The sequence below is a fragment of the Artemia sp. Qi Xiang Cuo genome, chromosome 20 (genome assembly GCF_049724085.1).
Source record: "Artemia sp. Qi Xiang Cuo chromosome 20, ASM4972408v1, whole genome shotgun sequence".
Lineage (NCBI taxonomy): Eukaryota > Metazoa > Arthropoda > Branchiopoda > Anostraca > Artemiidae > Artemia > Artemia sp. Qi Xiang Cuo.
The window spans coordinates 16,503,264-16,515,464 of NC_142813.1; the positions used below are offsets into that span (position 1 = coordinate 16,503,264).

The following is a 12,201-nucleotide window of genomic DNA, read 5'->3' on the forward strand; positions in this document are numbered from 1 at the left end:
AGCATCTTCATCAAATTCAGTCGCTTTGCACAGGATTCTTTTAGATATTTGACATGTTGACTGAATTGAAGTTTATCATCAATGTGTATTCCAAGGACTTTATGACAATTGGTTACAAACAGTTCCTCTCCAAATAGAGTAAGTAGCGGAGGTCTAATATTCCTCTTAGATGTGAACAACATAACTTTAGCTTTAGATGGTTCAAAATCAAGATCTATTCCTAGGGACCATAACTCTATTTGGTCTAATGTTTCTTGGACAACTTTTTCTGCTTCTTCCACTGTGTTTTGGATTGTCCAAGTATTATTATCATCTGCAAAGATTCCTCCTTTGCAGTTATTGTCTTCTAGAGGGATATCAAATTCTCCAACATTATAATAGTCTGGTCCAAGAACACTTCCTTGTGGAACACCTCTTTCCACCTCAATTTCCTTTGATCCTTCTTGTCCTACAGTCACAGGAATTTTTCCATCTGACAGGTAACTCAGTGTGAATTTCATCAAATTTCCATTATTTTTTGCTTAAGATAAACCTTGTGGTATCTGTCTGTGAACCAAATTATCAAAAGCTCCTTTGACATCCAAGAACACTGCAATCATTACTTTGCCATTATCAAGTGCATCAATGATGTCTCTCTGCATCCTGATCAGGTTATCTACTGTATTTCTCTCTCTGCAATAACCAGTCTGAATATCCTGCAGCAGGTTAGCTTCATCTATTGCAAATCTCAATCTTTCCTTTACTAGCCTTTCATATATCTTACCTCCAACTGGGAGCAGAGTTATAAAACGATGATTTTCCACTTTGTATGGTTTATTTGGTTTTGGGATCATGATAGATGTGCCATTCTTCCAAATTGTAGGGAAATTGCCCTCCTTCCACAATTTGTTCATGAGCTGTAGCAGAATATCCTTCCATTTATCAGTCAACCTTTTAAAGAGAACAGGGTATATGTTGTCGCCGCCAGATGAAGTCTGTGGTAGTGTCTTTAGAACAAGTTCAAATTCTTATTTTAAAAGGGGTTTGTTGTAATTTGATACTGATTGTTGCATAGAAAGTTTTCTTGCTTTAGTGAAAGTTGTTGAATGTGAGCTGGTTCCTTCAAATTGATCTGTCTTACCTATTGTCTGGTGGAGATGTCTTGCTCCTGCCTCAGCTTTTGTTTTGTTATCAGCAATCACTTGTCCTTGGTAGGTTGTTGGCCCCTGCGGATGGTGGTACAATTCTCTCCTATTCATCTTTCTTATGAAGGTATACACTTTTCCAAATGGATCCCTGAAGTTGAGATTTGAAACAAAATGCTTCCAAGATTCTGCTTTAGCTTGATTTATTGTTTTTCTAAATTCAGCCTGGGCCAATATTTTTTTTCTATAATTTTCAATTGTCAGAATCTTGTTGTAATTGTTTGAAGCTTGGTTTAGTTTCTTCTTATTTAAGCTACACTGTTCATTCCACCATATTGGTTCATTCCTAGTCTTGTTGCCCAATGTCTTGATGGGGATAGTCTTCTTAGCCACTTCAATGAGTAGAGCTTGTAATCTTTCGATTATTTTCTCTCTTGTTATAACTGTTGCCAGTTCTTCTTCAAGACTTAACCTTATAAATTCTTCCCGGAAGTAGTCCCAGTTAACACTCTTAAGTTTAATGGTAGGGCGTGTTGGTGGGGTTTGACTTCTTAGTGAAGATTCTTTATACTCAACTACCACTGGATCATGATCACTGGTTAGGGATGGTTCAGGAGTTAAACTTATATTTAGTTGATTGATTATTGCTACTGCAGAGAATGTCATGTCAATGGTAGAGTATACTCCTGTAATTGGGTTTCTTCTAGTTTGAAGTCCAAGTGGGGTGACTAGGCCAATGTCATCATTCTTATCCAGAGCACTTAGGATACCTATACCACTATGATTATGAGATCCACATAAACACCAGGCATCTGAATGGGCATTAAAGTCACCAGTAATAATAAAAGGCTCTTTGCCTTTAATCACTTTTTTCACTTTATTGAAAATGTCCTCTGTTTGTGGCTCATTTCCATTGGGGTTATATATATTAACAATAACTATTGTATTCCTCTTACCCAGGAATACTTAGCAAGCTACCATTTCAATTTTAGAACTTGTGATGTCTTTAATATCTAGTTTTTGAAACATTAATGACTTTTTAATGCAAATTAATATTCCTCCTCTTGACTGTTCTGCTCTATCCTTTCTTATTACTTCATAATTTCTAAGTCTCCATGAATTCTGGGGTTGTAGCCATGTTTCTTGAAAGCATCCAACATCAATTTTTTCTTTTTCTAAATAGCACTCTAATAAATCCTTTTTGCCTTTCATAATAGATTGGATGTTAAAAGATAGCAACTTCATTCTGGTTTATTTGCTAGATTCCAAACTTCTTCTACATTGATTTCAACTTTGAACAGTGAGTGCATAAGTTGACATAACTTCACTATCCTATCTTTCATTTCTAATTGCTTGATGTCTATCACTTCTGGCACTTTGGATACAAATAACACTAGCTGTTGAAGGGTGTTTTTTGGTTCAAGGGGGGGTTGCTCTTTCACAGCCTTCTTATTCAGTGCATCTGCATAACTCCGGTATGCATTAGCTGCTCTTTTCAGTGGTATGTTTTGGGCAACTGCAATTTTTATGATTTCATGGTTTTGTTGGCGGGCTGGGCAGCTACCAGATGTTGCTGAATGGTTTTTCCCACAGTTAGCACAGATATACTTTTAGTATTTTCCTGACTCTTTGGTTTCTAGTTTTGAGGGACACTCATTTGAAGAGTGTTTGTTTGCACAGCTCAAGCATACAGTATGAGGTGACCTACACTTTTCTTGAGTGTGGCCATACTTTTGGCATTTAAAGCACTGAATAATTGGTCGGTTGTATCTCTCAATAATTCTTTTCCTTTCGTATATAAAAATGCGCTTCGGAAGAGAGTTACTCTCAAATACTACACAAATATTCATGCCATTTTCTAATTTTTTGGTCCCTCGGGTACATCTGTTTAATCACTGTAATTCCTGCATCTCAATCTCAGCTTAGTCACTGAAGTTTATAAGCAGTTCTTCCTGTGAACAATCTATTGCTATTTGCTTGATTGCACCATAGCTGACCTGTCTTTTCTCTTCAGGTGCTACATCAACAACATCTAGCTTCTGAATTTTCATTAAAGTCTCCAATGCAGTATGTGATTGAACATATACTGATAGTCTATTTCTATCATAGTTTGAGTAAAAGTCAAATTTTTCTGTTTGGAGAATTTTCTTAAGTTCTAGAGTGATTGCTCTGTTTGATGGGAGTTTTACCTGTGAGGTGAAAACCATTGTTAGATTACTCCCTGACTCACTGTTTTTAAACTATCTAGCTGCTTCTGGTCTGTTATTCTTAGCTCTAAATTTTTCTGGAAATCTTTCATCTATTGGAGGTTTAACAATTTTTGAAATTTCTTGCTTAAGAGGTGAGCTACTTCTCTTACCATTTCTTTTCAGTAAATCACTGATCCCTTCAGCCACCACAGGATTTACAACATTTGTGATGTCCTCCTCTTCTTCTTCGGGGAGGGGAGGAAAATCAACTGACAACCCTGAAAATCTATGATGAGCCCTATCTGAGGGTACAAATTGTAAGCATTGGGGTTGGGTCGCATGACATAAATGACCTTGAATACTTGGATTTAGCAGAGGTGCATAGTAAACTGTGGGGGGTCCTTGAGTCTCTTGATATGTTGAGTGAGGAAATTGCATAGGTGTTTGATGGGGCTGTCCAGAGTATACTGGAAATGGCTGGGAGTGAGATGGTGAGTATGTTATGTGTGGTGGTGAGAATGATGTTTGTGGAGGAGACAGTCCTACTAGTGCTGGTGTTGATCCTGTTTGTGTATGGTTTGTCTGTTGTGGATGGCTAGTTCCCACTGTGACACTTCCCCCAGGGTGAACCCTCATTAGAGGGTGGGAATTCATTAATCAATCTTAATCCAAATATTGTAAATGCTCTTACCCGAAATCAAAACTTCAGAATACGAAATAATCTAGAAAATAAGTCTGGGCAACAATTTTTTAATTTTACCGCGTTGTCCGTTTTCCTCGGCCCCCAAAGAAAATTAAATAAATCAATGGTCCTATGTCAATTTTACATTCTTCTTAAGACCATAGGCGGGTGTGCCTTGTTTGCCTCTTTTTGAATTCTTGATCAGCATGCCTATGACTCTAGGCAGGCATGCCTTTCCAAAAACTAACCTGACAAGTATGTGTCCAGTAACTGTCATGCATACTCCTGCCATTTACCCATGCCCCAGCCATTTAAACATTTGCCTCTCAATTACTTTGGACTATCTGTCTTGACTTTTCTCTGTCCTACAGTTACCCAGCCCAGTCTTGACGCAACCTATACAACCTATTGTACTCGTAAAATACTTGATAACTTCAATTCAACCTATTCGTTGAATTCGTTGTATTCGTTGTACCTATTGTACCAATTCAACCTATTCGTTGTACCTATTCGTTCTATTTGTAAGATTCTGAAAGTTATGCCAGTTTGCTTCTCACGACCAGGGTTGCCACTCGGCCGGTTTTTTTGGTGCCACTTTGGGTGGCTTAATAGTGTCAATTTTGTGTAAAGTGTTATTTTCCAAAAATTTCCCGGTCGCGACGCTTCGCGTCGTACCCGCTTATATCAATAAACTTTTTAAATTGATAATATTGGCCAATCCACGTGGGAGAACCTCCCGCGTGGTTTCCCGCATCTTTAAATTCTCTAACATGAAATGTCGGATCTAATAAAATCTATCAACTATAAAAAAGAAATTTTGATTTTTCTCAGTCAGTGCTGATTTCCGGCTTTGCGCAGTCCTTCCACTCTTCTCAACTTCCCAGACCCCCTCTTAAGAACCCGCCAAAACGCAAATGGTGCTTACTGTATAAAGTGGAAACTCGTCCCACAGAGTACATTCTTCTCTTTTTTTCAAAAACTAGTGGAAAAACAATAAGACAGCTATATAATGTAATCTATCACAACCTGAATAGAATAAGTTTTACGAGAACTCTCGCCACTCCCAGTAAATTTTTCTTTACGATGTCTCCAGGGACTAAGGCATAGGAACAGTCAACAAGCAGTTTAAGTATCAATATGAAAGCACCATTATAATAAAAAACGAGCATTTAGTGTATCAGCGTGAAAGCACATTTACAATAAAATATTAGTGGGAATATAATAACTAAAATGAGGAAGTGTGTCCAAATTCAAAAATTTAAGTAAGAAAAAAAAAGTGAAATTAGATTGTGATTTTGCTAATGATTACATAGGATTAAAGATAATGGAAGTTTTGGTATCAATTTTGTTTTTAGTATGATGGTTATGTATGAATATTCATTTGTCCATTGCCAAGAGTTCAAAGAAATATTGAACGGAAATGTTTGAGCCCATTTTTGCGTCACTGGCTCAGTCACTGAAGAAGTCACTAGATATTTTTGTGGGACACCAGTGAGCTCAGTGGATGTTTTTGCGTTGCTGAGTCGTTGTGTAATGTCACCAGTGACCTTTTCAGTCACTGGGCTTCAAGAGCTCCAGTCACGGAAATCAATGAAAAGACGCGTAAAGTTAAGCAGTCACTGGCCCAGTGACTGGTTAACATAGTAACAGCTATTAACATAGTGGCGCAAAAATACACTCTTAGCTTTTCTTGCTCTTTTCTTCTTTGAATTGTAGTCAACCCTCAACTAATAAAACACAATAATTGAATTCGGACCCACTCAAGAATTGCAAACTGCTTGGCTGACTTACCGTCTATGAGCCTACAAATTATTGCAACAACACAAAATAGTTGAACTAAACAACTAAAAACAATTGAAGGCTCCTCCACCACATTGCAGTTAAATGTCTATCTCTGTCCTCTCCATTGCCAAGTATTTCATACCCGAAGATCACTGGAAGATCTTCGCTTATCAGTGATAAGAATAAGAATATAAAAATTTCTCACATACAGTTTATGTTTTCACCGCAAACACAAATTTCTCACACACAAACACGTTTATGTTTACACCGCACAGAAAGATTCTTGCATCCAATAATTGCCGAGCGCGGAGTTAAGATAAGAATCTTAATCGACAGAAAAAGGATATCGATGCATATCTACATTGACAGTTTTCCTTTCGGTTTTTTGTCTGAAAAAATTCTTTTTTTGTAAAATATTGCTACTTAACAAAAAAAGTGCAACTTCTGCTAAAAAGTGTCCTAATAGTGTCAGGTGTCCCAAAAAGTGCCATTTAAAAAAAAATGTCGAAAGTGACACTAAAGTGTCACCTTAGGCAACCCTGCCAGGGTTGCCGTCTGGGGAACAAAATCACTAGATTCTTACAAAAAAATCACTAGATCAGCTCATAAATCACTGGATTATTGACTAGAAATCAATAGAATTAAAATACTCTTTATCAGTGCAATTAACAATTAGAAGAGCCTCTGGCCTACGTTTTTGCATTATATTATTATGCAGGTGCACATAGAGTAAGAGGTAAAATTACCCCCCTAGGTCTGGAAAAATAACTTTAGATTGATGTTTTGTTATTTCTCAAGCCAAATTACTCTTGTAACTTTGAAAACGTCTTTTCCATGTTTATGCAGAGAATAGAACACAATCATTGCTTCCTCCATGTATTTTCCCAAATTGGCACCCTTGGCTTATAACTCGATCACTGAAAATTTGTTATCGGTGACCAAATCGAAATATTTACTTTTTTTCTTTTTTTCTTGTTGATTCAAAACCCTAATTTCTTCTCTAAAAAAAGCTAAACCTAAGGTGTAGTTTTGGAACCTTTTAACTATACCAAACCAAATGGCATTCTTAAACTTTTGGTTGAGCAATTTTAGGAAAAATATTGATGTGAGAAGGGGGCTCTTGTCCCAGTTAAAGATAGGAATGGGGTCGCAATTAGTGATAAGGAAAAAACTAAACGGAGAAGGGCCGAACATTTTGAGAACTTGCTTAACCGAGATAGAGTTGCAGGAAAAAATATCGAGGAAAATGAAAAACTTTGTGATACCTTGGATGTGAAGGAAGATTTGTTTTGTGAGGAGGAATTAGCAACAGTACTAAAAGAAATAAAGAATAATAAGGCTCCAGGTGCTAATAAGGTGATAAATGAGTTTCTTAAATATGGTGGTTCGGAGGTTAGAAATAAGTTACTGAAGATTATGAATATGAATTTTGAAAAAGGGGAAGTATCTAACGATTTTACGAAAACCCTAATTAAGCCACTTTATAAGAAAGGTGATAAGAGTGAGTGTGGTAATTATCGAGGCACTAGTCTGGTTTCTGTAGGTAGCAAATTACTTAGTAATATGATACTTTTTAGGTTGAGAGATGCCGTTGACAAAGTTTTAAGAGAAGAACAGCGCGGTTTTAGAAAAGGTAGAGGATGTGTCGCCCAAATTTTCACTCTTAGGCTAATAATTGAGAAGTGCCTGAGTTTTCAAACACCTTTGGTCCTCAGTTTTATAGATTATTAGCCAGCGTTCGACTCTGTTGATAGAAGAGCTTTAGTAAAGGTTTTATCCTTGTACGGTATACCAGACAAATACATTAAAGTGATTAGTTCTATGTACGAGAATAACACTGCTGCGGTTAAGGTAGGAAATGAGGTTAGCAGCTATTTTTTATTAAATCAAGAGTTAAGCAGGGTTATGTTCTATCCCCCTTTATATGGATTATTTTGATGGACATTGTTTTAAGGAGCACAGGAAAGGCAATGAGAGACCACGGAATCAAATGGGGAGGAAAAAGTCTCCTGGACATGGATTATGCTGATGATTTAAGATGAAATTATGCTAGATGAAAGTGTGAGCAAAATGAATGAAGTTTTAGAGGTTTTGTGAGTTCAGGGTGCTAGAATTGGTTTGAAAATTAATGTTAGGAAGACTAAGTCACTAAGGCTGGGAATAAGTGAAGACGAAAAGGTGACGCTGGGTAATGAAAAGATTGATCAGGTGTGCAGCTTCACTTACCTTGGTAGTATTATTAGTAAAGATGGTGGGAGCAGTGAAGATGTTAAAAATAGAATAGCCAAGGCTCAGGGTGTTTTTGCACAGTTAAAAAAAAGTCTGGAAGAATAGGAAGATAAGTCTGCAAACCAAGATTAGAATATTAGAAGCTACAGTGATGACAGTGGTCAAATATGGCTCTGAAGCATGGACGCTCTGAAGAGCGGATGAAGATTTTCTAGATGTTTACAAGAGATATTGCTTAAGGAGTGTTCTGGGTACTTGGCTGACTGACAGTATTTCAAAAAATAGACTATGCGAAAAATGTGGTTCAATACCGCTCTCTAGGGCTATAATGAAAGAAAGTTTGAGGGGGCTAGGGCATGTTGTTCGGATGAAGGATGACAGATTGCCGAAGATTGTTCTTTTCGGCCAACTATATAGGGCTAAACGGAAAGCAGGCCGTCCCCGTCTGGGGTGGGAGGACGTCATAAAGAAAAATTTAAAAGAAATAGGAACTTCGTGGGCGGGTGTAAAAAGGGAGGCTTTGAATAGATTGGGATGGAGGAGCAGCGTGCGTAGCTGTGTTGGCCTCAGGCGGCTTGGTGCTGCGGTGAGTTTTTAGTAGTAGTAGTAGTAAAAGGGGCACTAGAAATTTGGGTTTCCGATAAAAGAGCCATCTCCCGATCTCCTGGGACTGTTGGTTCTATAAGATCACCCCAGGGAAGAAAAAAACAAAATGACACACATCCGTGATTTTTCTTCTAGAAAAAAAATTAAAAGTTTTGGCAGACAGGAGCTTGAAACCTGTACAATAAGGTTCTCTGTTACGCTGAGGTTTCTCAAGTTGCGATTTTACTTAAAATTATTTTATTTTCAGGGGTGTTTGTTCCCTCTTAAGAATATCAGGCAAATTTTTGCAGGTTCGTAGCTTTTTATGGGTAACACTAAGCTTTATGAATCCTATTGCATAATAATCCGATGATATATTTTGATATCAAAATTCTGTCTTTTAGTGTTTCGGTTAGTATTACGCCGTGTCCCTCCACTCTTATAGTTGGTTGCCTGCAATTATTTGATATGTTAGCAAATGAGTCCAAAAACTTAAAAAATAGGACGTTATCTGCCCATATTAGGTGTTACAGTTACAAATAACATAATTTGAAGAAATACTGGAGTTTCAATTAGATATTAGAAGTAAAAAATAAACCATTAAACAGCTCTCGGATTAGATACCCCTCCCTCATTTTACTACCAAACGCGTTCAATCATCAAACTACAATCGATTTAACCTATCTAGCTATATTAAAAATCTTATCACAAAAGATACTGAGTCCTATTTTCTTTTTCAATAATTTCCTTTTTCATTCAAAAAAATTCTATTTAATGTATACCTACCTTCTTATTCTTCCATGACCCCATTTCTGTTCTATCTGTAGATGTAGAGAGTGTGTTCATATTCACTATCCACTCCACTTTCAAAGGTTTTAACAAATGAAAATCTAATTTTGAACTGATAGATTTTAGAGAATAAAAAATCCTGAATTTGAAGACAAAAATTTGACCTGAGCAAATGTTGTGAAATAGAAATTGAAGAACAGTTTTGCAATTTTCAGATTAGATAAGTTCGGATATCATCTTGCTGATAGCGCTCTGGGATCTACCTGTCTAAATCTGATATGGACGTATGGTGGGAAATTGGAAGTTTAAAAGGCGGTATATTTGCATAAATGCTAATCTGGAATATATTAGGAACTGTAGTGAATAACTATTTTGCGTTTTATTTCTTAATAACTTCTTGTATAGTCCATTGGATTGAATCATGAATCTACACGTTATAAGGTAAAAAATGACTAGATTTGAGAAAGATCACTAGTTTTAGAACAAAAATCACTATAATCACTAGCGAGAAAAAAATCACTAGGCAACATAAAAAATCACTAGGCAACATAAAAAATCACTAGAACTGGTGATAAATCACTAGGAGTGGCAACCCTACTCACGACTGCGTTCCATAACTTATCCGTTATCCACTTATCCTGGGTGTAATCCCTAATACTGCGTTCCATTACTTGTCCAGATAAGGGTAAGTTCAGACGTTGGGAAAAACACATGGGATTACCTATAGGGAGAACGTTCATACGTATCTGAACTGCAAAATTTCAAATATTGGCAAAATATTCAAACATCAGAAGTCATGACTGAAGAAACAGACTTGGAAGTTGCTTTTTTAGCTTCTCTACCGCTTATCTAGTCATAAACTAGCCAGGGAAGTTTTTATTCCACCGGAATTCACCACCTATCTTTGAACTCCAATTACTTAGCCCGGTTTTTGCCCTCTTTAGCCTGTATTCTGTTCCCGATTACCATTTAAATTTCCTTTTGTCTGTTTTTCATTTCTTGTAAATATTACTGAGGGCTCATAGTTAAGCATTAGAGGAGTCATTGTTAAATAACATGTGCTTATGTATCTGTAGCTTGTTGCTACTCCTTTTCTCTGGGTACACAGTGCTTGATGTGGTATAAGCCTGGAGAAGGACCTCTAGGCCTAGAGAGGAAAACATGTTAAAAAAAGTAACCCTGTATAATATGAATAATAATTATAGCTTATACATTTTACATGCAGCCCTGTTTACTTAACTTCAACCCTCCTAATATAGAAATCTATAGCTTAAATTGCATATTTTCCATTTATTCTTTCAATCTGTCCCTCAACCCTAGTACCTATTAATTTAATCAACTGTGACAAAACATGAACTGGAAAACAAGTAACAGGTGGCAGAATATATTGGAAATATATAATTTGGGCTATATATTTGCACATTAGGCAAGTTGGGGGTAAATTATAGGCCAGTATAGAGCTGCATGATTTCCCCCTGGGTATGTAGACTAGGAGGAAGGGCACTTGGTAAAAATTTAGAATTGTGGCACCTGATAAGGAGACATATTAAGAAAACAATTCTTACTTTAAAATATGTATAATGATCCTAGTTAACATATTATCCAAGGGGAGAACCTTTATCATCAAGTCTTTCCTCTAAAAATCCTTCTTTTTCCAGCTTAAAAGAAAAAGTTTGCTAAAACCACCATGCTGAGATTCAATGCCTAAGTCTTTCGAAATTGCCACCAAATAAGTTGTTTTATAGATAGCATTCATGCTGGTCTTTAGCATTCATATTTTGATTTTTGCCTTGCACCACTGCTCATTAAAAAAAAAAAGCATTAAAAAGCCAGTGCTTATTGACTGGCATAATTGACTCATAATTGAGTTGCAGGTGACATTTGGGAGACAGCAACCCAGATGTAAATGTGTGGTAGCAATTTATATATTTACTAAATACATTATTGTTGGAACACCCAAAGGATTGCCTTTCATCAAGTATTATCTTTGTTATATTTACTAGGTTTAGTACCTTTTAGATATATTGCTTTTTTGTGACTGATGTCCAAACAAGATCCACCTGACCTCTCTATGGAAGGGAACCAGGCTATTCCCTGGAGTGATGCAGCTATTTCTCCTCCCCATACTCCATACCCTACAAACATTGAGAATCGAAAAATTGTAACAGCCACCTCTAGACTGCCATCAAGTACATCTACTTCTAGTGATGGTACAATGATCTCTGTAGGATCACCCCAGCAGAGTGACCCAAATTGTCAACTACAAAGTAGTGTAAACCATCTGGCATGGGATGATTTCTAAGTTGTCCAAAAACATAATAAAAAGAATACCAAAAAACGTAAGGTTGACAGCCTTAAACTATCCGCAACTTCAGATGATCCAACAGCCCCAACCCCTGGTAATGAAATATCCATCCCCATGTTTGCTGTAGTAATTTCACCAGCTAAGACAAATACAAATACCCCACTCCCAAAATTTGAACCCAAAAAACACATTGATTTTCTTAGAATGAATATTTTTAAGAAATTGAGAAAGGAATTTGACCTATTCATTAATAGAAATGGAGAAGCTGAGGTATTTGCAAATGATGCAGCTTGTCTGACCCCTTCACTGGATCTGAAACTGATTGGTAACATGGCAGTAACCTGCAAACCAAAAGAACAAATTCTTCAAAAAGAAACTAGGCTAGTCATTTATAATGTATCAAATCTATATGGAGATACTGATATCCAAGAAGGCCTTACTGATAATGCCCTTTTGAACTACCAATTAAAGTCAACAACAAGACTTAAGAAAAGAAAAGACTTAAGAAACACATTC

General features: G+C 36.7%; 1 protein-coding gene across 1 annotated transcript in view; it reads right to left on the reverse strand.

Annotated features, from left to right (window-relative positions):
* LOC148939939 (uncharacterized) overlaps nucleotides 1-9,496 on the reverse strand; it is a 54,969-nt gene extending 45,473 nt beyond the window's left edge. Inside the window, exon 1 of the mRNA XM_089105918.1 lies at nucleotides 9,378-9,496. Within this exon, the coding sequence (XP_088962044.1) occupies nucleotides 9,378-9,437 (60 nt within the window). The 5' untranslated portion in view covers nucleotides 9,438-9,496. The remainder of the gene's footprint in view (nucleotides 1-9,377) is intronic.
* Between the last annotated feature and the right edge of the window lie 2,705 nt (nucleotides 9,497-12,201).